This window comes from Triturus cristatus, chromosome 12, assembly GCF_964204655.1.
Source record: "Triturus cristatus chromosome 12, aTriCri1.1, whole genome shotgun sequence".
In the NCBI taxonomy this organism is placed as follows: Eukaryota; Metazoa; Chordata; class Amphibia; order Caudata; family Salamandridae; genus Triturus; species Triturus cristatus.
This window is the reverse complement of record NC_140595.1, coordinates 68,493,969-68,521,376: the sequence shown is the minus strand read 5'-3', so window position 1 is coordinate 68,521,376 and position 27,408 is coordinate 68,493,969. Positions and strand designations below refer to the sequence as shown.

At 41.5% G+C, this 27,408-nt stretch overlaps 1 protein-coding gene across 1 annotated transcript in view; it reads left to right on the top strand.

The window, feature by feature from the left end:
- LOC146772523 (type-2 ice-structuring protein-like) overlaps positions 1-25,012 on the top strand; it is a 29,347-nt gene extending 4,335 nt beyond the window's left edge. Inside the window, exons 2-7 of the mRNA XM_085636964.1 lie at positions 2,518-2,663; positions 5,738-5,848; positions 15,590-15,709; positions 22,585-22,736; positions 23,233-23,345; positions 24,401-25,012. Coding sequence (XP_085493090.1) covers positions 2,591-2,663; positions 5,738-5,848; positions 15,590-15,709; positions 22,585-22,736; positions 23,233-23,345; positions 24,401-24,578 — 747 coding nt within the window. The 5' untranslated portion in view covers positions 2,518-2,590 and the 3' untranslated portion in view covers positions 24,579-25,012. The remainder of the gene's footprint in view (positions 1-2,517; positions 2,664-5,737; positions 5,849-15,589; positions 15,710-22,584; positions 22,737-23,232; positions 23,346-24,400) is intronic.
- Positions 25,013-27,408: the final 2,396 nt, after the last annotated feature.

The window sequence follows — 27,408 nt, the reverse complement described above, 5'->3', positions numbered from 1 at the left end:
ATTGGAACATGTTATTACTTAAACAAATACGGATCATATTGACTAGCATAGTATTGTGTTTATAAAATTCCATATTTCTTTCACCCAAAAAGTATTCCACAGCCCTCAGTCCGTCATCATGGGCTATACTAGTATATAGCGCGGTGATGTCCATAGTTATTAAAATGGCATCGGGTGGTAGAGTGAGGTTATTGAGTTTGTGTAGGAAGTCCATAGTGTCTCGTATGTAACTAGTCAATCTCACCACCAACTCTTGAAGAAAAAAGTCAATATATTTAGAGGTATTTTCAAACATGCCATTGATTGCTGACACTATAGGGCGTCCCGGAATAGGCATGACCCCTTTATATATATATTGCTAACCTGAGACTAATGAAGTGACATTTTTGCCCACGTATTATTGTTTTTTTTGTTGTTGCTTTTGTTGCCACAGAAAGAAAGAAGCAAAAATAGTAAATATAACAGCATTTTCAAATAAAGATACATCAGTAATCGTGTGCAGAGCGCAAAAGAGCGTTTATAAAGAAGAAAATGAAAGAATAAAAAAAAATGAAAAAAGAGAGGGAGAAAAAAAAAGTAGAAAGGAGACAGGGAAGAGAGAAGAAAGAGATATGAAGAAAAAGAGAGAAGAGAAAGATGAGGATACATACAAACACTAATCCCAGTGAAGGCAGGACCAAACCCTGCGCAGGTTTAACAGGGATCGGGAGCCTCTAGCTTTAGCCAATGCAATTTCCATTCAAAAAATCTCCCTCATCAGAGACCAAAATTCATTTATACTGGGAGGTGTGGCAAGTATCCAGGAGCGGGCTATACACAGACGACACAAGAAGCAGTAATGGAAGCTAAGGGTTTCGTAAGGCACCCAGTGTCAGAAAAGAGCCCCAACAGCAACTCTTTCCCTGAGACCGGGCTATCGCAGCCAACCCAAGTTGTCAAAGCCAAAACAATGTTGGACCAAAAGTCCTTCAGCCGAGGGCAAGTAAAAAACGTGGTGTAAATCACATTTTTTTTACACCGATTTGCCTACGTATTATTGTGTGTTAAAATGAACCCTGGGCGTAGTGAGGCTACGTGGAGCATCACGTAGTGTGGCCAAATCTACGCGCCGCCCGCCTCCCGTATGCGCATTTGTGAGGAAGAAGTTGCCGCTGAAGCAGGAAGAGGGAGCCCCGGTACGCCGCACCTCAGGTAAGACCTTTTATTACTTTTAAACACTTTAAGTTATTTTAAAATGAGGGTGGGCGGGAGGCAGGTGGCGGGCAAATCTGCACCGCGGTGGCGTGTGCGTAGCACTGCCTGCCACGCCTACTTCATGGACCACGAAGCAGGCAGCACTACGCACACTCCGCGGGCGAATCGGAGCACTACTCCCACCCTTAGTTAAAATGGTAAAATAGAAACAATATCCTGCCACAGTGGGTTACTCATCATGGTGCATAATTTGTCTTTACTTGGTGCATAATTTAGTAAACCCAGGTGCATAATTTGATCCTCCTTTGCTGAATAATTACTGTGACTCCTTGTATATTTAGCAATTATTGTGGCCAGTTGTAGAGAACTCTGTTTAGATGCTTAAGCAATAGGACTATAGTTGCAAAAATCACTGATACTCTTTGCAGCATCCACAGAAGGATGGATGGCTACGTTGGCCCTGCTCAGATTCATACCAGTTCTTTGGGCAAGCATTTAGGGTGTGAAATACTGAAAATGTTCAATACCTTAACTGTTTTACTTTCTGGATTTCTATATGTTCCAAACATTTTATGATGATTTGTACATTTTAAGTGTTGTAAAAAGAAATATTGTATTCATTTCTTTTTACTTCATTGAAAATAGTCCCAGCACGCTTGGGTAATGTTTGCACTATATAACAAAGTATTTAATTGAAATAAAAAAATATATATAAACAGCTCCATTTACCGGTGTATAGCAACAACATGATAGCACTCCTGACTGTAATGGCTTGAAAATGTCCCCCAAGGAGAGCAATGTACCTCTGCCTAAAATCTAAATCATCATGTTCTCATTGGCCAGAGCATCCTATCCTGGTCTTAAAGAGACAGGGCCAGGAAAAATATGATCCAGGGCCCTTCTCTGGTTTTATCGCATCCCCAGTGAAGTATAAGATTACCTGTCCTATCAAGTAGTGCTTTTGTGATATATATAAATAGATTTAGCAAGTAGCAGTGAGGGCCCTACAATAACCCTGACTGCTCTCCCTTGTGGATACAGCCTGCCAGATATTCAGGATATCCATCAGAGAAAAATGTTTATACAGTATATATAATGGAAATCATGTATATCGGCAAAGATTAACCTGCAAATCTTCCACAATAGCAACTATTGAGGGTCAGTGTTGTGATTCCAACTTAGAACCTCCATTCATTCATCGGGTCAAACTGTTTATTTATTTATTTTGTAACAGAACAGTCAATCTTCAATTGCGACGTTCTTTTTCCCTTCCTACTTCTCCAAAAGTTTTTTTCTAGTAGATTTTGTCTTTGCCCCCTCTAGCATCTCCAAGCTGCTGGCAAAAATGAATCTCTACTAAACCACACTGTGGCTAAGGAAGCGGATAATTACAAAAATGGAACCGGATGTAACCTACGCGGAGGTGAAATTTTGTGATGGAGCTAATAAAAAAGCGGAGATAAAAACAGGTATGATAGCTTGGTAGGTTTATCTAATGCCATTTAAGTGAATGAGTGACCCCCTTTTACTGATACGCCGACAATGGGCTTAAGTCGCAAAGATTTCTACCCATGACCAAGTGTTTCTGATGCCTCAAAATTCAAGAGGTAGTAAAAAATTCTCCAAGCAACTGATAAAATGCCTCCAAGAGTTAAATGGATGTATTCGGGTGAGGTAATCCATCCCCCTACTAACAGAATATATTCTGGTGATGGAAGGCCTCCATGAATTTACTCAATTATCAAGACATTCAGAAGTAAATAATGCACAAGTCTGGGATTAGGCTAACAATTACTGATAGGATATCACCAACTGGATGTATTCGTGTATAGATATTATTTTATGCATTAACAGTATGTATTCTGGTGAGAAATTGCCATCCAGCATTTACCAGATATATTCTCATGAGAACATGCCTCTCAGCCATATCTAGATATGCTAATGCCTTTCTGGATTAACTGGGATATATTCGGGTGAGGAATGCCTGTCGGTATGAATTGGACATTGTCTGTTTTGGAACTCCATTTAAGCAGTCACTGGGTACATTTCAGTGATGATTAACTCCGGACATGATCAAGATAGTTTCTGGTTAGAGACTGATGACTTTCATTAACTGGATATATTCAGGCGACTGATTAACCACCAGCATTAACCAGATATACTCTCATGAAGAAATGCCTCTGCTTTACCCAGCTATTTTCTGTTCAACGAATGCCCCTGTGGATTAACTTGAATATATTTGGGTGACTATTACCCATCTGCATCAACTGTACATTGTCTGGTGAGGGTCCCCCTCTATGCATTAACAGTATACGTTTTGGTGATTAACTCCTGCATGCGTGATCTAGACATTTTCTGGTTAGAAATGGGCTACTGATTAGAGAATGCCTCCATGCATTAACAAAATATATTCTGGTAAAGTTATGTATGTGAGTGTGTGTGCATTAACTTGATATATTTGGTTTAGTGAAGCCTTAGTTGGTCTTACTTGGTCAGAGATAGCTACACTTGTTAATTGGATATATTTGGGTGAAGGAAAGCCACTATGAATGAACTAGATGTATTTTGATCAATGACCACCTACTGAATTTATTAGATACATTTGAAGAAGGAACGTCTCCCGACATTAACTGGATCCACATTGGTGATGTTCAGAAATTTCTAATGACTTGGAAAAAATATTAAAGCTTCATGAAAGTAAATTTAAAAGCTGTTCACAATTTTTTTTTTCCTGTTGCTTTTAAAGGTAGCATATTTTGCTATTAATCTTGATTAGTAACTTTACACTATTATCAATTGTATACCATTGATTTTTAATTTGCTGCTTTTTACAATGAACGTTCATCATTGACAGTTTTGTTTTCCATTTGGTTTTAATACATAGCTGTTTGGAATGATTTTTGCGGGAGACAGCTTTAATAATTTGTGCTTATCATGGATTTTGAGAGTCACCTCTCTCTCCACTGAATATATTTATTGGTTATGCTTTTCCTTTCCCCATAACTTTTGAACATCCTTTTCGTTTGTCTTCCTTTTTGCTTCATTATTCTTGGAAAAAACATATATTTTATATAAACTTCGCTTAGGTATTGAAGTTCCTAAAATCTTAATGCATGTTGTATTGGTTGGCTTGTTAAGCACCACACTAAATGCGCATTCACTGTCTCATTTACTAGTGTATGTTCTCTTGCCAACTCTATTAAATGTGAACCAATGTTGCACTCAGTGAAACCTGTTTATCTGTGAGGACTGCCTATTTGACATACCCAAATAGATCCGTTTCTCAAAGTAATGATTATATGGCTCAGTAACACTTTTTGGTGAGTGATGGGTCCTCAAATTTCTATTACAAATGGTGTTGAATCTACAATGGATTTGCAATACAATGCATTGTCTAGACTAAGTCTGAGCAGTGAACTCAGCTCCGCTCGTGAAGTTTGTTGATTTTCCGCATTCCACTCCGCGTAGGTGAGTTTTTTTCCTCGCTCGCGTTCGTCAACATCAAGCTGGCAAGCGCGAGCGAGGAAAATCCAACTCCTGGTGAGATTTGTCCTTGTTCGCGATCGTCAACATCAAGTTGGCGAGCATGAGTGTGGAAAATCAACCTCCCGGTGAGATTTCTCAATGCGGGTGGTCAAATTTCTCATTGCCAGTGGTCGCTTATGCTCGGGACCGCTCGCGTTGAGAAAGCTGCAGCTCGAGTAAAAATCTACTCGAGCGGCAGAAAGGAAGCAGTGCCCACTTGCGCTGTGCATGGTACCATTCGCGATGATTGCACAGTGCAGACAAGCACCTGGCACTGAAAATCACCACAAACGATATTTATCTAACGCACTCCGCCGCTTGCGGAGCTCCGCATAGCGCATCAGAGTTTTTTTTGCACTTTACGGAGTTCCGCACAGTGGAACTCTGTGAACTCTGCCCAGGCTTAGTCTAGACCCTGGCTACTCAAACACAGCATGCATTAGTATTTCAAATCAGGAGTCAGAAGAAACCTAAGATTTTGTTTTCTTGTAGTGTTCTGCTTTTCAAGGTAAGGGGAAAGGCATTAGACAGACATGCCACCACTACTTTACCGCATATGCTCTATAGCTTGAGTAAAATATGACATCTGACAGTACCTAACCACTACATCTCATAATAAGTTTTGGTAAGCATATGTGGAGTAAGAGTAGTAAATATATGCCTTCCTTGGCCATGTAGTGGTAGGCAATGTAATTAATTTCGTAGGCCAATATTATACTCCTTTATACAATGTCATACAACTATTAAAAAGTACCACAATTGCATATATTAACAACCAAATTGGACACTGTTGAATAAAAGAGGGGAATAGGAAAAGTGATCAAAAAATATGTTTTTAGTGGTGAAATGAAGAGGGCTTTTCCATTTAGAAAAAAAGTAGGAAAATGTGGAGAAAAAACATCCACTCTTAAAATTGCACAAGAAAATATTAGGATTTTAAGGTTTTAAGGTAGGTGCTTTTTCAAACATATGGTCAACATCGGCTTAACAATCAAATTAATGGTCTTTGTGTTTCTAGATGCCAAGACAGACTCCCAGGCCAAGAAAAAGACATCACCAACGATCCTGATAGTGTTATTGTTGGTGATCCTCATTCTGCTAGCAGGACTGTGTGTGCTGATAACTCTCTGTAAGTACCTTGTGTTTTACGATCATCCTAATCTAGAGGTCAGTCATTGTTTCTTGAATCTGACAAGATCACCAGAAATGTATTTCTTCCAAATCATGGTTATACCAAGTCTTTTTTTAAACTTTTGTTTATTAGTATCATTGATAGGCAGCGAGTATACATCACGATATATGACAAACAAAACTGTTCATTTTGCCTGTAGGAACATATTAGAGTAGAGGTTCATTGTGTGCAAGTAACCAATCATAGTGGAGTAACGAACAGACACATGGGCAGGTTCTCTTCTTAAGTGGCAACATACAATGTTTTTGAGTGGCGCATAGGGTTCATTGACATGCATGTGGGAAAAGGCAACAAATTTCTTTCTGGGGCAGGAGTCTTTGCTCTCCCTATTCTTGGGTAGTCTAGTTGATTAAAGGCAACACGTTTCTTTCTGGTGGCCTTTTGGGTCTGGGGCATTCCGATCTGCTCCAATGGGTGCTCAAGTTTGGCAATAAATAACAAGCAACAGGTTTGGTGTTGGCTGCCCACTTTTTGACTTTGTCAAAGGTTATTTTGTTTGCCATGTTTTTTAAATAGAATATTATATATTTGCGTGAGCTGCCGGGTTCAGCCAATGGAAAAAAAACGCTTAAAGATTTTGAGGTTTCAAAAAGCACTCTGTCTATGCCATCGTAGTACCTGGAGCTTAAGGGAACTATTTTGAGGGTGGATGTGCTTCTTGTGGAAGAACAGAATACCATCACCCCGAGTGAAGTTGGCTAATGGCTGAAGTGGGTGTACCCATTGTCTAATGTGTAATGTTGAAAAGGGGGAAAGAAAAATTGACACAACAGATCTACAGATGCAGTGTGCTGCCTGAAAGCCTCTATAAGTATATTACATGTATAATTTTAGTAAAATCAAAAGGTCTTGGCTTACAGGGGACTTAAATAGGATTTTTTGCAAACAGCAAAGCCAGTAGGTAGCTCGACTAAACATCTCTTCTACTTCGAAAGAGGAGGAATGATCTACATCATCTAGAATGTTGACACGCTCCTTCCACAAATTCCAAATCCCAAGTTACTTCTTTCAGCAAGAGGCCTTTGACCGGTAAATGCTGATAGGATGTTATCTGAACTGATCCCAGTCTGACAGCAGACTGGTAGCATTTTCAATAGTGTTCCTCATGCCTCCTATTTTCTCAGATTAAATTTCTTTTCCTTTCAGTGGCTTGACAGTAGTGCCCTCTATGGATGATACAACATTGTTTTCAATAGGGCCTTGCATATTGTTGAACTATCTCTTACAGTGATGTACTCGGGAACCCTAAAGTTATCTGAAGTGTGGGTGATAACCTGCCATTGGAGATCACAGGAGAATCTGTTTGACTTTTGAAATAGCTTCAGAACACACGGATAGATTTTTGCACTAGATGGCACTAGATGGCACTATTGCACCCCATACATTTAATGACTCATGTGACCTGCTGTGCCAGCGGTGTTGCTGTTTGTATCTGTTCTTGCTCTGTCAATAAGTAAAATTATCCTATTCCAAATTTTGAGCAGGGACCTGCCACCCCTCTATATTCTTTTTTGCTTTTTGCAGGCTAACAATTCACCTTTACAATAAGGGCCAATGTAAGTTTTTTTTAGTAATGCGAGCTGCAGTGCGGAGCAGAATTGATTTAATTAATTTTAAATAAATTCAAATGTGATGAGTTTGTGAAGCCACCAATAGATGCATAGTTATTGGTGCTGCATGCCGGACAGCGAGCATTGGCTGCTTTCCAACCCATAGAATGTGTTTTCTTCAAAGTTAAGCCAGCAATTGCAAAATAACCTAGCAGTGGCTATAAATTGTGAGAGACAGCTGTGGTCACAAATTCAAGTGCCATAGGCAACTCATTTTCAGAGAAAAAATGCTCCAAATTACACCATTTCATTTTAGCAATTCAGACACTTAATTTAGGTATTTCTTTTCAAAGAATTTTAGCATGTGCCCCATTAAGATGTGACACTGGCAGGTAAGACCCATATTTTATTAATGAACAGCAGGACATGTGAACAGCTCCCGCCACTCGCCAAATTCCAGGTTCCACTGCCACTCCGACCTCCTGTTCCAGAATCCTTGCCCGCAATATTCCATTATCGCATGACAGTGCATTGGCAAGACATTAACAGAGCTGAGACTAAACAGGCCCCAGATTCACATATCTAATCAGAGTGGGAGTGAGGAAGACTCCTTTTCACAGTGAGGATCCCTGTGGACATCCGTCCCACTTTTCTCTGGAGGATTTGTCTGAAATGTACAAAATGGGGTTGAATCACAATATAGATAGCCCATACCTTCCTCATTACCTTTACTCTTAGTGGTTCATAGCTAAAAGTGTTTTTCCTATTAAACACATCTGACTTCTGTAGGATGTACATATTTGACTATTAGTTTTCAGAGATACCTAGAACAACAATTAGTCTCCACAATTTGGTCCCAATCCCATTCAATATTTACTTAGCATATCTCTTTGAGGGACTCCACTTTTCATAGTAGTCTCCATCTTGTGAGTACAAGATTCATTATTACTTTTGAAATTTGCTTTCATCACAAGTCACCTATATTCTGGATGTTTTTTTTCTATGCATTACTTAATAAATGCTGTATCTACTGTCGGGACTACCGGTCCCGATCACTCTAAAACTACAAACATGGCCGCTGTTACTCGAGCGCATGCGTGGAGGAGGTCAGGTTGTGTTAAAGCCCGACCTCCCGCGTCTGCTGGCGCTTCGCGCTCTTTGGTAATTCTCAGCGTTTCCATTTCTACTTACCTGAAGTTCCTGGACCCGTCGTTTCTTCAGTAATCCTCGGAGCTCTGACTGGCGTCTGATCGCGGGCTTTCCTCCTCGGACGCCACCCTCATATCTTCCTGGAACAGCGTTTCAGTGGCAGTTATTGCTGTGGGGCCTGGAGTCTTCTTGTCGGTTTCTCCCTCGTCGCGCGGACGCTCTCTTCGCTCGGCGCTTCCGGCGGTGGTCCCTGGCGGCGGTTCTCGTGAGGCTGTGGTGGACTTCTTCCGGGTGAATTCTCAAGACCTGCATAAGAAAATCCAAGAAAGACACAAAGCCATTACGGTAACAGCGCTCTTGCGCTGCTTTTGTCCATTATTGTAGTTAGATATACTTACCTGAGTTTGTTCTGGCACTGTGGGATCCGTCCCTTTTTCTTGTCCTTTTCTTTATTTTGCGAAATGACCTGAAACACAAAAGAAGGGAGAAAACCTGAAATTAAGGTTCCATATATGTTTCTTATACAAGGCTTTAACATACAAGTAAGACGCACTTTAAGGTGAGTCCTAATTATAATACAGACATCCTTCCTGTATTTCTTTTCTCATATACAGTTAGAGAATGTAGCATTTTTTTTTGTTGTTGATTTCAGAATACTATAGAAGTTTTACACATAAGTTCAAGAAGAAATGAAACTTTGAAGCAAGCCTCTTTACTTTAGAGCATGGTACGAGGATAATTCAATAGGAGAATAAAGAGGAAATACACAGCTTGTATAGTGTATACAGGTCCTTAGTTACATTTATCTGTTTGTTTGTTTTATAGTCATGTTCTTCGTCCTGACTGGTCCTGTGCCATAGAGAGCATCAACGAAGAATCTTCCCTCTGTTCCTTGTTGTGTTTCACTTCTTCCCCGGAATACCTTTGGCACTTTGACAGTTGTTGGGTGCGATGGATGGTTTGGGGAAGTAGTGGATATTGCTTCATGCCTCTGACGTTCCTGCAAGCATTTAGTGAATCCTGACAGAGCGCGAAGCCAGAAAAGAAAGTTGTTGTCTTGCCCGAACGTCATGGACATGAACCAGGTGACCCGTACAGACTTAGCACACATGATAGGTAACTTACAAAAGGAAACGCAAGCCCTTTCAGCAAGGGTAGATACTATACAGCGGGGACTGAGATCAGAATCAGGAATGAGTAACCTGGGGGGGACTCTTTTCACTCCTAGTCAGACTCCAAGTGCCGGTCTTCGGTAATTCAAGTCACCACTCCACAGTCCATTCCATTGGCCTCCCTCGAGAGGTTTCTAGGGGATCCTGGCAAGTTCGCGACCTTCATTAGTCAGTGCCAATTACACTTTATGTGTAAGGCTTCCCGTTTTCCGTCGGATCAAGCGAAGGTGGACTTAATTATATCCTATCTAGGAGGGGCTGCTGCAAACTGGACCAAACCCTTAATAGAAAGAAATGATCCTCTACTACAGAATTAATCTGCTTGCAAAAACGAATTTAAGAAATTATTTGATAAACATTCCTATGTGCATTCTGTTGATACCGACCTTCTCAACTTAAAACAGGGAAACAGAGACTTGGCTACTTATATTTCTACTTTCAATAGGTTAGTGGCAGAAGCCGGGTGGCCTGAGGAGAAGCGTAGTACGTTATTCTACCGTGGTTTGAGAGACGAGTTGAAGGATATGCTAGCCCAGGTTGTGGATCCGCCCGAGTCTTGCTCTGCTCTCATTGATCTTGTAGTTAGATTGGACCACAGACTGTCAGAAAGAAAGAGGGAAAGAAGTAGACCAGAAGGGCGAATTATTTCCTACAGAGAAAAGAAAGGTGAATCCGAAAAAACTATAGAAGAGCCAGAACCCATGCAAATAGGGAGTGTGAGAGGGCCTCTTAGCGAAGAAGAAAGAAAACGACGACGAGAAAAGAAATTGTTTGTATTGCGGAAAGCAGGGATACTTTCTTAGGGAATGCCCTGTAAAACCAAAACAGACAAGACAGTCGGAAAACTAGAAAGACCGAGGTCTCGCGAGACAAAGGCTTTGGGTACTTCAGGTATGATTGTCTCGCTAATACCTTCTATGCCAAGTCACTTCTTTCTTTCCTCAGGTCTCATATGGGGACAACAGGTTACGGATGTGCAGATAGTGGTAGATTCCGGTGCTTCAGGCAACTTCATGGACACACAGTGGGCTTAGGAGAAGAACATTCCGAGGGTGTCTAAGGAATCTTGGGAAGAGGTTACCACTATAGATGGGAGTAAGTTAAAATCTGGTCCCATTACCCATGCCACCATAAAATTAACATTAGTCATTCAAGAAGAACATCGTGAACTCATTGTTTTTTATCTTATACGCTCCCCTCAATTTCCAGTTATCCTAGGGTTACCCTGGTTGCGCCAACATTGCCCGCTCATCAATTGGAAAGCACTGACATTAGCCTTCAACCCCGATTTCTGTGATGCGCACCTTCTTCCTGAGTTGACTGGTACCAAGTCGGCTAATGCCCTTATTCATATTGAGGAACCAGAACTACCTTTGGTTTATCAGGATCTAAAAGAAGTATTCGATAGCGAAAAGGCTACAAGTCTTCCACCTCATAGATCTTTTGATTGCAGAATAGATCTATTACCTGGAGCCCATATACCCTGTAGTAGGGTGCATACTTTAACGGAAAAAGAAAACTTGTACTTAATAGACTATCTAGATGAAATGCTACGAATAGGTTTTATCCGTCCTTCCAGGTCTCCTGCTTCCTCGTTTTGTTTTTTTTATACCCAAGAGAGAGGGAGGTCTTAGATGTTGCATAGACTACAGAGCTTTAAACGCTGTCACTATCAAGAACAGGTATCCTTTGCCATTAATATCTTCCCTTCTTGATCAAAAAAAGAATGCTCAAATTTTCATCAAACTTGATTTCAGAGGAGCCTACCATCTTGTGAGAATTAAGGAAGGAGACGAGTGGAAAACAGCCTTTTGCACCAAATTTGGGTTATACGAGTATTTGGTGATGCCCTTCGGGTTGTGTAATGCCCCTTCGGCCTTCCAGGTTTTCATTAACGAGGTCCTAAAAGACATGTTAGACTTGTTCGTCATTGCTTATATAGACGACCTTTTAATTTACTCCTCATCACAGCACGAACATGAAGTCCATGTCCGAAGAGTCCTTGAACGTTTGCGAGACAACCACTTGTACTGTAAAATAGAAAAGTGTTGCTTGCATACCAGGGAAGTTAGTTTTCTTGGATTTGTGTTAACTCCCCAGGGAATTAGTATGGACCCACAGAAGGTGGAAGTCATTATGCGTTTGCAAGCACCACAAAGTGTAAAAGAAATTCAGAGTTTTCCTGGTTTTGCCAACTCTTATAGACACTTTATCAGTAATTTATCTGATGTGGTATCACCTATAACCAGGTTATTAAAGAAAGGGGTCAAGTTTAGTTGGACTAATGAGGCAGAAGGGGCTTTTTCAACATTGAAGGATGCCTTTACTAAGGCACCAATATTATGACATCCAGACCCTTCTCGACCTTTTGTAGTAGAAGCTGATGCCTCTCAAGTGGCTGGGGGGGGGGGGGGGGGCATTCTTTCTCAGACTGATCCTGAAACCGGACACCTTCATCCTATTACATATTATTCTCAAACTATCACCGGCTGAACAAAATTATACCACTGGTGATAATCAACTATTAGCCATTAAAAGGGTGTCTGAGGAATGGAGACAATACTTACTAGGAGCAAATCACAGAATACTTGTTCTCACAGATCACCGTAACTTACAATTTCTGAAATCCGCCAGGGCTCTATCTATGAGACAACTACGCTGGACACAATTCTTTAGTGACTACAATTTCCTGATTCAGTTCCAAACAGGAAAATGAAATGGCAAAGCTGATGCCTTGTCCCGCTTAGGCTATGAAAACTCGGAAATGCAGGGTGACCCTCCCCCCATTATAGCCAAGGACAGAATTATTGGAGTCCTAAGCTCCGAGGAGGACTTTTTGAAAGCTGTCAAAGGAGAACAATCGTCCCCCGCTATGAAACAAACAGTAGAAAATCATGAAGTCACTAGAGAACAGGGTTTCTTTTATGTCCAAGGGGGTTTAGTTCTCCCCACCCATGCCTTAAGGTTACAGGGATTAGAGTGGAGCCATGCCCATCCTCTAGCGGGACATCCAGGGTACAAGAAGACACGGGACCTATTAAAAAGACACTTTTGGTGGCCTGGTATGGGGAGAGACGCAAAACATTATGTCCAAACATGTCATATCTGTGCCCAAGGTAAAACCTTACACCAAAGCCCTGCGGGATTGTTGCAACCGTTACCTACACCACCTAATCCCTGGCACACTGTGTCCTTAGATTTTATAGTGGATTTACCCAAAACTACCCTGGGAAATACTACACTTCTTCTGGCAGTAGATTTACTAACCAAAATGGCACATTTCGTCCCATTGAAGGCTCTCCCTTCATCAAAGGTTTTGGCCTCTGTCTTTGTTCAACACATAGTCCGGTTACACGGTCTTCCATCTGTGCTCATATTAGATGGGGGGCTCAATTCGTCTCTAGATTTTGGAAGGGGATAGGAGCCTTATTACAGATAGATGTTCGGTTATCCTCTAGTCACCACCCTCAAATAGACGGCCAAACTGCGAGAGTAAACTAATGCTTCGAGCAATACATCAGTTGCCACAGCTTATACTCTCTAGTAGACTGGGATGAAATGGTATGGATTGCGGAGTTTTCCTATAACAATAGTTGTCACTCGTCCACATCCTACTCCCCCTTCTATTGCAACTACGGCTTTCACCCACGCACAATACTAGCATCACAACCTGCTTCCTGTCCTGCCCCTGCAGCCATAGATTTCATAAAGGGAATACAAGAGATACACAAGACAGCTCGAATTACACTAGAAAACGCCAAGGCAAGTTGTAAAAAAGGGGCGGATTCCCACAGGCGCACAGAACCCAAGTATCAAAAGGTGATAAAGTTTGGCTATCTTCCAAATACCTGATGTTGAAAGGACCTTGCAAATTTAAACCCAAGTATATTGGACCATACAAGATAAGTAAAGTGGTTAATCCTGTTGCTATGAAGTTGGATCTTCCAGCTTCTTTGAAGATCCATCCTGTATTTCATGTGTCGCTATTAAAACCAGTGGAACCTGGCACACGTCTCCCCAAGGCTCCACTCTCTATAATAGTGAATGGGGAAACGGAGTATGAAGTTGGGGCCATCATTGACTCCCATAGAGTTCGACATCAACTCCAATATTTGATACATTGGAAAGGGTATGGTATTGAGGGACGTACTTGGGAGCCAGCCAGCCAGGTACACGCTCCCCGATTAGTACGCACATTCCATAGACTGCACCTGATAAACCCAAGCCGGTTGGAAAGATTGTAGGGGGGGTGTACTGTCGGGACTACCGGTCCCGATCACTCTAAAACTACAAACATGGCCGCTGTTACTCGAGCGCATGCGTGGAGGAGGTCAGGTTGTGCTAAAGCCCGACCTCCCGCGTCTGCTGACACTTCACGCTCTTTGGTAATTCTCAGCGTTTCCATTTCTACTTACCTGAAGTTCCTGGACCCGTCGTTTCTTCATTAATCCTCGGAGCTCTGACTGGCGTCGGATCGCGGGCTTTCCTTCTCGGACGCCACCCTCATATCTTCCTGGAACAGCGTTTCAGTGGCAGTTATTGCTGTGGGGCCTGGAGTCTTCTTGTCGGTTTCTCCCTCGTCACGCGGACACTCTCTTCGCTCGGCACTTCCGGCGGTGGTCCCTGAGGGCGGTTCTCGTGAGGCTTTGGTGGACTTCTTCCGGGTGAATTCTCAAGATCTGCATAAGAAAATCAAAGAAAGACACATACCCATTACTGTAACAGCGCTCTTGCGCTGATTTTGTCCATTATTGTAGTGAGATATACTTACCTGAGTTTGTTCTGGCACTGTGGGATCCGTCCCTTTTTCTTGTCCTTTTCTTTATTTTGTGAAATGACCTGAAACACAAAAGAAGGGAGAAAACCTGAAATTAAGGTTCCGTATATGTTTCTTATACAAGACTTTAACATACAAGCAAGGCGCACTTTAAGGTGGGTCCTAATTATAATACAGACATCCTTCCTGTATTTCCTTTATCATATACAGTTAGAGAATGTAGCATTTTCTTTTGTTGTTGATTTCAGAATACTATAGAAGTTTTACGCATAAGTTCAAGAAGAAATGAAACTTTGAAGCAAGCCTCTTTACTTTAGAGCAAGGTACGAGGATAATTCACTAGGAGAATAAAGAAATAAAGAGGAAATACACAGCTTGTATAGTGTATACAGGTCCTTAGTTACATTTATCTGTTTGTTTGTTTTATAGTCATGTTCTTCGTCCTGACGGGTCCTGTGCCATAGAGAGTATCAACGAAGAATCTTCCCTCTGTTCCTTGTTGTGTTTCCCTTCTTCCCCGGAATACCTTTGGCACTTTGACAGTTGTTGGGTGCGATGGGTGGTTTGGGGAAGTAGTGGATATTGCTTCATGCCTCTGACGTTCCTGCAAGAATATAGTGAATCCTGACATCTACTTTCCCTTTTGCATAATTTGCACTAATATCTGCAGATGCTTTGGAGTTCATGGAGCACAAAGTAAAACCACAGAATTCACTCACAAACAGTAGTGACTGTCACTTAGCTTGTAGGTTCTTGCTTCTTTTTGGGATTTACAGTGTAAACCCAGAATATTTTTAAGAGATTGGATTAGCAGAACCAACTTTCTTCTCTGAATGCAATCATGCTCAATACATGAGTTCTCATTTCGTCCCTAATAAAGTGAAAATAAATATTCAAACTATCTTACTTATTAGAGGACTAGAATCTTCTTTGAGTACTTCTGTTGGAATGTCCAGATATTGTGAATTCTCCAAACAGATGTGATTCAAGGACCATGCATAAATAACAGTAGTACTTGCACTCTTTATAGATTTCCAGGCATCTTCAAAGGTCCCTGAGTTGGAAAAGCAAATGGCGCAACTGCAATGGAATCACACCAAAGTGCTCGAGTACATTGGATGCAAAAACAGGTCTGCTGAGAAATGTAGTGGTGAGTACAATTCCTACTCATCCCTGGCTGTCACTTGCATTTCTTACATTTTGCTGCAATATTTCCCCATCAGTCCAATCTTGTTAAGTAGCATCTGAGGCACATCCTATATCAGGGCGCGATAATTAAACAGCTGCCTTCTTAATTGTTCGGTCATGTGTCTAGGCACTAGGAGTTGTAATGGATTCATATGTGGCAAGTGAGTTTTTGACTAACGTATTACACATATTCAACAAAAGAAACAAACAACATTCCACTCCACTGGCTTAACAGACCAATAAAAACAATACCAGTACAAATGTGCTTGGTTTTGCAGATTGAGCTGGAATTCCAGTCCAGTTGTTGTATGTTGCAATATCAAACCATAAACTATCAACCTACACATATGTTGGAGCATAATATTGACTCTTGAAATATTGTCAATGTAAGCATAGATTTTCTTTTATTAACTCGGATGTGATGATATGGTGGGTGTCGATATTATGATTCTGATACATGTGTAGATCGATGTTTTAACGCTACCCGTACAATCACAAACGGGTTTTAGCTGACTGCTTGTTTTTGTAAAACAGACTACAGGTATAGCAGCATGGGGTGGAAATATATTATTTCTGTGGCAGAAAATCATACACTATCTTACACACAAGCACACTGAGACCCACAAATGCACGTGGATACACACACACACACACACACACACACACACACCTAACATACTATGAAGCTGCACAAAACAAACTTAGACACATAATTTGTGGGGTAAAACTAACAAATGAGAAGGCCTATCTTTGAAATTGGCCTGACCAAACTTTAAAAAAACATGAGGGTGTTGCAGTAGATAGTGCCAGCAAATTCAGTGAACTTTACTAGCATGTTTGGAAAATCCTTATCATCCTGCAACTATTTTCCTTTGAAATTAAATACGAATATCCAGGTGACCTGGTGTGCTTTTTAGCTCTTTGAATGGTTCTTGTCTCTGTTTTGTCACTGTTCTCAAAAGAATGAGATAGTAAGTGAGAAAAACTTAATTTGATGCAGAATGTTTGTAGTTGATGTTCTCTCTGGAATGTGTGAATCCTCTAGCTCCTTGTGAGGCTTAATAACATCCTTTATCTAATATTTTCCATACTCATTTTCTGAATATTAATCTCATGATCTATGCAAAAATCGCAAATTGTCATAATTTGGGTGCAATGGGCCCCACACACCTTCGGATACTGATGCTATTGCAACTGCAACAATAATGATAGCTCTGCCCCTGCCTATAGGACTCTGAGGAGTTCTTTCCTCTTTTGTCCCTTTCTCCATCCCTCTTTCATCTCCTTCTGTGCTTTCACTTTCCCACCTCATTATCCAAAAGTTTTGTAGAAATACATTATTTCTCAAGAAGAGTGACTGAAGGAACTAACAGTGAAAAGGAAAAACTGTGTTTTGCACAGTTTTCTATCCGGCCATAATTACATTCCTGGCACATTGTAATGGCCACTTTTGGACCCTTTTTGAATGCTACACATGTTGTTGGTTCCCTGCCTCAGGTAATGCTCTCCACTGCTAGATTCCAGAGTTCGGTGATGAGGGGAGGAGACTCTCCCCTGCTCCTTCATAGGCCTTTGGTGAAACCCACTCTTCTCCTTTTGCTGTGTGTCTGGATGTTGGCCAGCAACCAGGATCCTCAGACTCAGTTCTTCTGGCTGAAATCTACTTTGACCATTTTCGACGAGCTTGACCTAAACTGACTACCTACCACCAAGATCAGAACAGCGGGCAAGGGTGCCGGCCCTCCTGAATTGATGCAGTGGTTCAATTTTAAACCAAGTTGCACTTTTGTTGGCTCTGTCTTCCTAACTTTGCTCACTAGTTGGGTAAATGATAACTCCAACGAGGCAGTAACATATACTTTGTTTACATGTACTTGGCACACCAGTGCTGACACAAAGCCTGTAAGAAAAAGGACATTATCCATTCTGCAGCGGCTTAGTGATGCGTGAGGTAGTTTGTGCAGTGGCACCAGGTCCTAGAGGTGATATGAACCGCAACTTTCTCTGCATCATCTGCACTTCAGTTAAAAGCCACCTGCTCAGACTCATTTGTACAAATGTCTCCCTGGGGTCTGTCTCTGTGTAGAAATTCCTTGGGGAGTTATGGAAGTGTCACAGCCATGAAGACAGAGACAGACTCTAGGCAGACATGGGCTAACTGATGATTGAGAAGCTGTATGTATGGACCTCATCTTGAAGAAGACGATAGAGGACAGAGAATTTGAGCAGAAAGAAAAGAGGAGATGGGAAACAGGATAACAAATGAACGAGGGGAAGGAAAGGGAGAAAGGGGACGAGAAGGAGAGAAGTGAAGATAAGTTGATGTGGAAGCAAAGAGGAGTGAAAAGAAGAAAAGACAGGGAGATTACATGATGATGTGCACGATATAAATAGAAGTGGAAGAGAGAGAGAAGAAGGTCAGTGATTCTTGGCTCAGTGGCCTACATAATAGCTTAATTGGTGGTCAGTAATAACACTGAAACAGAATTCAAGCTTTGTTTCAAATCCTTTTAAATTAATCGGTTTTTTTTTCATGTATTTCTCAATTAGTAAAGTCCATCCACGGCAACTGCCTCCACCTCATATTCGTATGGTTACTTTTGCAATTTAGAGCAGTAAATTACTCAATTTTATCTTTTTGTTACTATGTTATGTTGCAATGTTTTCAATCTCAGGTTGTTAAGTGTCCTACTCCCTTACATACATTACTCCATTTGTATTTCATATCCGTAGGACTTGGATTTCTTGCCCCCTATGTATTTTAAGATCCTTGCCAGAATTTTATACTTTAAATGTCTTGTCTAATTATTGAAAACGACTTAATGTTTATAAACTCACAGATTTAAAGTCACTTTGTCCTCATTATTCTATTGCTTTGTGATATTCTCCTCCTCTCAGTTGGATATATCTCTCCTTTATTTTATCAGAATCTCTGATTCAAGATGCAACCTAATTGTCCTCTGGAATTGTGAGACAAGCTTTTCCTCGTTCTTTATATTCAAATCTAGTCTCTTCTCAAATCCTACATTTATGATGGATTATCCGTTTTTGTCAGTCTTTTCCATAGCACACTTGTTAAACAACACATGTTGCAAATGCTATAATGCCACAGTTCAATACATGATTGCTATATAGACATCTGAAACCAATTGAGTGGAGTTTGTGCTATGCATGAAAATAAGTTTAAAAAAAAGTAAAAGTCATGAAAAACACTCCGTTTTTGTGCAGGGGTCTTTGTTCTCCCTACTCTTGGGTAGGTTAGTTGAGTATTAATCGGTGCTCAAGTTTAGCAATAAATAACAAGCAACATGTATGGTGTTGGCTGCCTGCATTTTGACTTTGTCTAAGATTATTTGTTTTGCTATGTTTCTTTTATAAAATATTATATAGTTGTGTGAGCTGCCAGGGTTCAGCCAATGTAAAAAAAACACAAAAATGTATTTTGGTTTCATAAGCACTCTATGCCATAGTATTACCTTGAGATGAAGGGAACTATTTTGAGGGTGGATGTGCTTCTTGTGAAAGAACAGAATGCCATCACCTAGAGTGAAGTTAGCTAATGGCCGAAGTGGGTGTACCCATTGACTCATGTTGTATGTTGAAAAGGGGGGAAGAACAATGGACACAACAGATCTACAGATACAGTGTGCTGCCTGAAAGCCTCTATAAGTATATTACATGTATAATTTTAGTAAAATCAAAAGGTCTTGGGCTACGGAGGACCTAAATAGGATTTTGGCAAACAGCAAAGTCAGTAGGTAGCTCAACTAAACATCTCTTCTACTTCGAAAGAGGAGGAATGATCTACATCATCTAGAATGTTGACATACCCCTTCCACAAATTCCAAATCCCAAGTTACTTCTTTCAGCAAGAGGCCTTTGACCGGTAAATGCTGATAGGATGTTATCTGAACTGATCCCAGTCTGACAACAGACTGGTAGCATTTTCAGTAGTGTTCCTCATGCCTCCTATTTTCTCAGATTAAATTCCTTTCTTTTCCTTTCAGTGGCTTGACAGTAGTGCCCTCTATGGATAATACAACACCTTTATTGAAATTCTCACATTGTTGTTTTCCATAGTGCCTTGCATATCGTTGAACTAATCTTTTATAGTGATTTACTCGGGATCGCTAAAGTTATCTGAAATGTGGGTGATAACCTTCCATTGGATACTGATGCTATTGCAGCTACAGCACTAATCATAGCTCTGCCCCTGCAAACAGGTCTCCGAGTTCCTTATTTTACCTCTTTCTTCCCTTTCTCCATCCCTCTTTCATCTCCGTGTGTGCTTTCACTTTCCCACAGCATTATCCCAAAAATTGTAGGCATACAGTATTTCTGAAGAAGAGTGACTGCGGAAATAACCGTGAAAAGGAGAAACTGTGGTTTGCAGTTTTCTATCAGGCCATAGTTACATCCCAGTCACACTATAATGGACACTTTTGGACAGTTTTTGAAGGCCACACATGAAATTGGTTGCATGCCTCAGGTAATGCTCTCCACTGCTAGATTCCAGAGTTGGGTGATAAGTGAAGGAGACTCTCCCCTGTTCCTTCACAAGATTTTATTGAAACCCACTGTTCTCCTTTCACAATGTTTCTGGATGTTGCCCAGCAACCAGGATCCTCAGGCTCAGGTCTTCTGGCTGAAATCAACTTTGAGCATTTTAGACGAGCTTGACTTCCACTGACTGCCTGCCGCCAAGATCAGAACAGGGGTCTAGGGTGCACGACCACCTGAGTTAATGCAGTGTTTCAATTTTAAACCAAGCTGCACTTCGGTTGGCTTTGTCTACCTAACAGTGCTCCCTAGGTTGGGTAAATAATGACTCCAGTGACGCAGTAACATATACTTTGTTTACATGTACTTGACACACCAGTGATGACACAATGTCTGTAAGACAAAGGGCGACATTATCCACTCTGCAGTGATCCGTGAGGTAGTTTGTGCTGTGGCACCAGGTCCTAGGCTATAATGCAAACCCCAACTTTCTCTGCATCATCTGCACTTCAGTTAAAAGCCGCCTGCTCAGACTCATTTATGCAAATGCCTCCCTGGGGGTTGTCTCTGTGTAGAAATTCCTTGGGGAGTTATGGAAGTGTCACAGCCATGAAGACAGAGACAGACTCTAGGCAGACATGGGCTAACTGATGATTGAGAAGCTGTATGTATGGACCTCATCTTGAAGAAGACGATAGAGGACAGAGAATTTGAGCAGAAAGAAAAGAGGAGATGGGAAACAGGATAACAAATGAACGAGGGGAAGGAAAGGGAGAAAGGGGACGAGAAGGAGAGAAGTGAAGATAAGTTGATGTGGAAGCAAAGAGGAGTGAAAAGAAGAAAAGACAGGGAGATTACATGATGATGTGCACGATATAAATAGAAGTGGAAGAGAGAGAGAAGAAGGAAGAAGTAGAGTGGCTATTGTTTTGACTCTGGACTAATTTGACAGAGAAGAAATAAATAAGTGTTTGGATAAAAAAAACTCCAAACTGTATCAGGCAGTGCAGACTAGGACTTTGCAGTGTCTACTTTATAACTTCACAATAACTCCCGAGTAAATCAGGGTTATGAATGGTTTGTTCTTCACCAAGCTTAGCAACACAAAGGAGAATCAATTGACACTTCTAAGCCTGAGCATTAATTGGTTGTTTGCAAAGTGTGTCGTAATTGTTAAACGGGCATTCAAGTTGAATTTGTTGTTTGGCTTGTGAACGGTTTGGAGCATGGTCCAGCTTCAAGTGTTTTGAATTGTAAGTTCTTTGCAATGCTATTTCTTGGCCCACAAGTGAGAAATACTGAAACCGGCATATTTTGGTTTATCTTGAGTTGCCATGTGAAAATACAGTTTTTTTTATTTTAGGTATATGGTTATTAATGTAGCCAATATAAGTCAGTGAATTTTACATGTATTGTTGTATTATCATCATATTGTTGATATGACAGGCCAAGAGCGTTTTGGAAGTCAACAAACTGGCCCAGGCATAGTTCAAAAAGGTTGGGATCTAGAATTGAGTCCAGTGAAATAATGAAAGTTCTAATAGTTTGTGAGAATTTTTTTGTTAATCCTCACAACCTGGATGTGTTTGTTTAGTTACCATCAGAACCACTTTACATTGTTCCTCCAATACTGAAGAGGGAAGATGAAGTGCTAAAAAGTAAAGCGCTGCGTCAACAACGGTTGGCCAGTCCAGGATTACACAAAATGCTTTACCATTGCCATGCATTGATAGGCATCATCAGTAATGATAAACGGAGCAGTTTCAGTACAGGGCCATGATTTGAAACCCACCTGAAATGTATTCATTTTTCCATTTCCGTCAACATATTGGGCTAATTATTTTGTTACGCATTCTTCCATATATTTTGGCAATGAAAGCTAGAGCCGTGATGGGACTATAGCTTTCAATGTGGCCTGGATCAACTTAGGGTTTTTCAGGATGGGCCTTGTGGTGCCTTTACTTTAGGAGGTGTGGGTTAGAACCGGTTCATGGAAAGTGTTAATGGAATTTTTCTTGAGTACCAGGAGAAAGGAGCTGGTATCGTTGGCTATGTTAGAACGTATACTGATCAGACCAATCCTAAAAAGCCAAGTAAGTTACGCCGGGACAGGCCGCTAAACTTGTGGGACCTTTTTTAAAGAGTAACTGCACAAAAATACTTTCAGGGCAGTGGATGGTGACGTTAGAAGGCCCCATGCCTAAAGTCAGGGCCATAGAGATACCTCCGTCAAAAACATAATGTGGTTTGAGTTCCCATTAGAGCACCCTGAGGCCTCACTTGTGATCCAAGAGAAGTATTGTTGTTGGTTGTTCTCACTGAACCTTTTTCTTTCAGAGTTCTTCTACAAGGTCTGCCCCACAGATTGGCTGCTGAACAATGGAAAATGCTATTTCTTTTCCCAAGTCACACTCTCATGGGACAGAAGCAGATCAAAATGTCTGACAAGTCAGGCAGACCTGCTCATCATCAATGACCAGATGGAGCAGGTGAGCTAAGATTTGTGTAATGCTTTGTTGTGATTGCTAAAATCTCTAGAGCAACTCCAGGATTAAAGACCGTAAAATATACCTGTTCTCATGCAAGCAGTGCACACTGCTGTAGAGTTGACACTGTTGCACATTGTAATAAAGTTGGCGTGGTTAAATGCCTTCAGGGGTGCAACAGGCTTTGGTATATTAAAAATCCCACATTTCTCTTTTTTACTCAACAACTCCAATCATAATGGAATTGAGTTTAATGCACATCCTGGTGAGAGCAGTTGCTGCAGCACAGGTCAAAAGCCCTATTATTCCCAGCAAGATTTTGTCCATAGAAAGGATGTTGGTCAGTTGATTTGCAGAGCCCCTGCCTGCACCCAGCTCCCGCATATCTATGACATGTCTGGCATGAAAACAGGTCACATGAGTCTGAGGCACAAATACCCCACGTCCCCTAGTCCTTGTACTCCTTTACAGCACCTGTTCCCTTTGCTCTCCTGTACAGTTTTTTATCGGAAGCACGACTAAGACGGATATCTACTGGATTGGCCTGACGGATAAGGATCAAGAAGGTGCCTGGGAGTGGGTGAACGGTCGCAGTTTACAATCAGCAGCAGCGTAAGTCACCCTTCAAACAATAAGTTCATGATTGATATTTCTGTATATTATTGTTTTCTTTTCTTTTTTTTCTCCTCATTTTACTTACCAAAAAATCAAATGTAGAACAGCGACTTGTTAACTAAAGATAACAAGCATAGGAATGGCCATTAGATCAAATAAGGGCAGCAGGAAGAGAAAAACAAAAGTTGGTGGGTTGTGTAAAAAGTCAAGTTAGAGGAACGGGAGATAAGGGATAGGGTTCTGTGTCGATGGATATGGCTGAGCTAAACAATCTGTGAAGGAAGGTTGTCGTCAGTGCTCCGTGTAGTGTAATAGTGACGCTGTGAGGAAGATCACTCTATCAACAGGGCTCCATTCCCAGTTTCCTCCATTTTACCTCCTTCCTCTCTCTGGGCTGGTCATTCTTTTCCATATCAAGCACTTTGAGACATCCTAGAGTTGGCCAAACCCTAACATAACATGACCTCCTAAGCGTGGTCGAAAAGTATAACGCAATGCAATGCAACACAATAAAACACAACATATAAAACAGAACAACAAAATCCATTATGCAAATCACATAACAGTTACCAAAAAACATTACTGGGCTGGCTTATGCGGTTGCAAGTGTTGCCTTCATAAGGTTGACCTGTGGTAATACTGTGGGACGGCAAAACCTCTTAGACATCAAGTAACAGAAAGAATGAGACTGAGATGTCTAAAATCAGGAGCGTGTACGTCTCCAGGAGTTCAGCTTCTCTAGGCAGTAGATGTGATGCCCACTGCAGCTCAAGTCCTGGTCAGAGGTGGTCCAGTCTGGTGGGTCAGTGTACTAATGTATTCACTGCAGAAACCTGGGTTTCACCGCATAGACACACGTTTGAATCCCGTCGAGTTTACTCAGTCACTCATCCTTTTGAGGTTAATGAAATGGGTACCATTGGGTTGGATTGCATTGGCACAAGTTACTCAGCCCCAAGCTTTACCAATACACATTGCATTCAGATGTTATCAGGCAGATATTCAAATATTTCCGTTAAATTGCAACACATTTCTTGAACCTTATTTTTTAGATTTTGGGTCTGTGGTCAACCTGATAACTTTCACAAGGCAGAGTATTGCGCCACAGTGGGCTCTACGACCCCGTGCGGAGGAGCTTCGAGTCGCTGGAATGATACCCCCTGTGAAAATAAACACAAATCCATCTGCGAAAAAGAGGCGGAGGACAGGAAGATGGATATCACCCCATGAAATAACGAGCCAGACCATGGACTGCTTTTATTCAGCCCTTTTATGTTAAAACACAATATTTACATACAGCGACAGATTGCATAATCCTCATGGGGCAACCGGGGTTTCTTTGTCAAAACCTGAATGATAACAGCAATGCCAAACTCCCATGTATATGAGAAAGAGAAAGATTTTCTTTAATTACATTTTTTTAATGTTTTCGTTTGAATTGTACGTTTTTAGAAATTGTTAAACTGCAATGTATGTGTAAAATAAAAAAGGAAAGTCTTCTAATAGCCAGAACTGGTGATAGGGTAAACTATTACGAAAAGGAATGGGAGTTGAAAGAAGAGGCCTACTGCAGTAAGATAAATAATTTGCAAATTTCACGACAAGACAGCGTTCTTACAAAGAGATATTCGAAAAAATAAAATTCAAGAACGGTTTTATCCTTGGATTGGTATTCTGAATGGACAATTGGAATGTATGTACTTGGACCTCCCTAAGAAATAATTTCACATTCGAATTACTCAAACTGCAGGACTGAAAATTTAGTGTGGTTTTACTATTTTTTCCCCTTTGTAATAGAGAACGTTTGTAAGCATCAGTGTTACCGCATCGATCTCCATGTGGAAATTCTGAGTTCCGGACAAATTTGATCTCTTCTTGTATTTTTCTTGTATTAGATCACGGAAAATTACTACAGGCCTGATTATGAGTTTAGCGGTGTGGGAGCGGGACTGCCATGCCGCAGCCCGTCTCCCACAAACCCTAACCCATGTGCACACCGCCCGACTGATTATGACTCTTACAGTCACTGGCGGGTGGCTCTTTGGCGGTCCAACGGCGGTGCATATGAAATAGGCACCGCAATGGGAAAGTCAAAATCAATACCTGCACGGCATAGACTGCTGCTGTCCATGCCGTGCAGGTACTAGGGTGCATGCACCCCATGGGCCTGAGGCAACAGGGGGCCCTGTGGGGCCCTCTTTGTGTCCTCTCCACAACGGTTTTCATGGAGGAGGAACTGCCATGAAAACTGAGGCATGAGGAAACTCATAATATGCATGGCGGGACCGCAGCGGTCCCGCCAAGCATATTGCCGCCTCAAGACCACTGTGCCACTGCCAGGGATCTCTGGCTGTTGCGGCGGTGCAATGGTGGTCCTACCGCCCAAGTTGTGATAGGGCGGTCTGACCACTGGTACGGCAGTGCCCGCACTGTCACCATAGCTACGGCGGTCCATAGAACCACAGTAGTCATAATCAGGCCCTCTATTTCTTGTAACAACAATACAAGCAGAATTTCTGTTGTGACACAAATTAACATTAACAATGAAACGTAGAACAAAGGCCTGAGTAGTTGTCAGTGTGAATGAATTGTTTATATTGGTATAATTGGACATGGTCATCTCTATGCCATATACATGCCCTTTTAGTTTGACCTGTAAATGGGTTGTGTCGCACACAAATAGATATAGGTTATAAGCTGAGACATATATATATATATATATATATATATATATATATATATTACCTACTGGCGGTCGCCAGTAGGTAGTTATAGTTAGGACCACGTTTCCATAGGAAATCCGCAACATTCTATTTTGAATAACTTTGGCGCCGGTCGACGAATCCTCGCAAATTTTTCAAAATAGGTGGGGCGCTACGCTCCGCTCCTACCCTGAAAGTCTCGGGGGGATTCGTCAAGCGGGGGCTGAGATAAAAGGGGGTTCCCAAAACGCGTTTTTCCCATGCATTTTTCCATAGGACCTTTAGACAGAGCTACAGCCCGAACGGCTGAACAGAATTTAATGAAATTTCGCAGAGAGGTAGTCCCCAGGTCAAGGAAGTGCCTTTTGTAGGTTTGGTGTAAATCTGTTCAGTAGATTCTGAGAAAATAGCATTTAAATCAATATATATATCTATGGCAGCTTACGGTGCGCTTACGGTAAGCTTACGGTAAGCTTACCGTACGCGTACGGTGCCGTGCGCGAGCGCGATTCTGATTGGCTGTTAGATCTTAGTAAACATTCGAATCGGTCGAAACCAGGAAGCGGCGGCCGTCATTTTCTCACTCGCACTGTCAGGGGGGTGAATAAAAAAGGTGGATAATGTGAAAAGGGGGCAGGCTCGACAGTTCCTGACCCCCTAGCCTTGGTCAGGGGGTCCCAGAAGGACCCTCAAGGGCAAAAATGAAATTTTTTTTTTTTTCAAAAAATCGCCGTATGCGCATAGCGTACGCGCACGGTGTAACCTGCGAAATTCGCGGAATTACGCGTACCGTGCGCGCACGGCAATAAAATATTTGCAAAAAAGAAAGCTTAAAAAAAAAAAAAAAAATGTGAGGTAAGGTTGGCTCTTATAAGAGCCGTTGGGTTAATACAGGGATAGAGGAAAGAAAGAATGGGAATATTATAAGCGTCTACAAACATGCTGGTCTATCTTATTGTTAATAAGGGGAAGACTGATCTCCCCATAAACAATAAGACCACCACATCTTGTACACCTCATTTCAACCCTCCCAAATCGAGGGTTAATGTCCACAGGAAAAGAAGAAGGTGATGCTCCCACCTCAGAGGAAGGGCTCAGCTGAGCTGCCGATGATGTACTCGGCTGAGCATCTGAGGTTGGGCTCTGGTGACTTACTGAAGAGTTTTCTCCAGTATGTCGAGCAAAGGTCCTGGGATGTCTATCCTGCAGGTGTCTTTTCATAGAGTGATTTCCAAAGGAATATTTCTTCCTTGGATTTCCTCTAGATAAAACACGGCCACAAAGTATGCAAGTGACCAATTGAGCATTCACCTTTTTCTCCCCCTCTGGAAAAGAAAAATACTCCCATACAAAAGAAG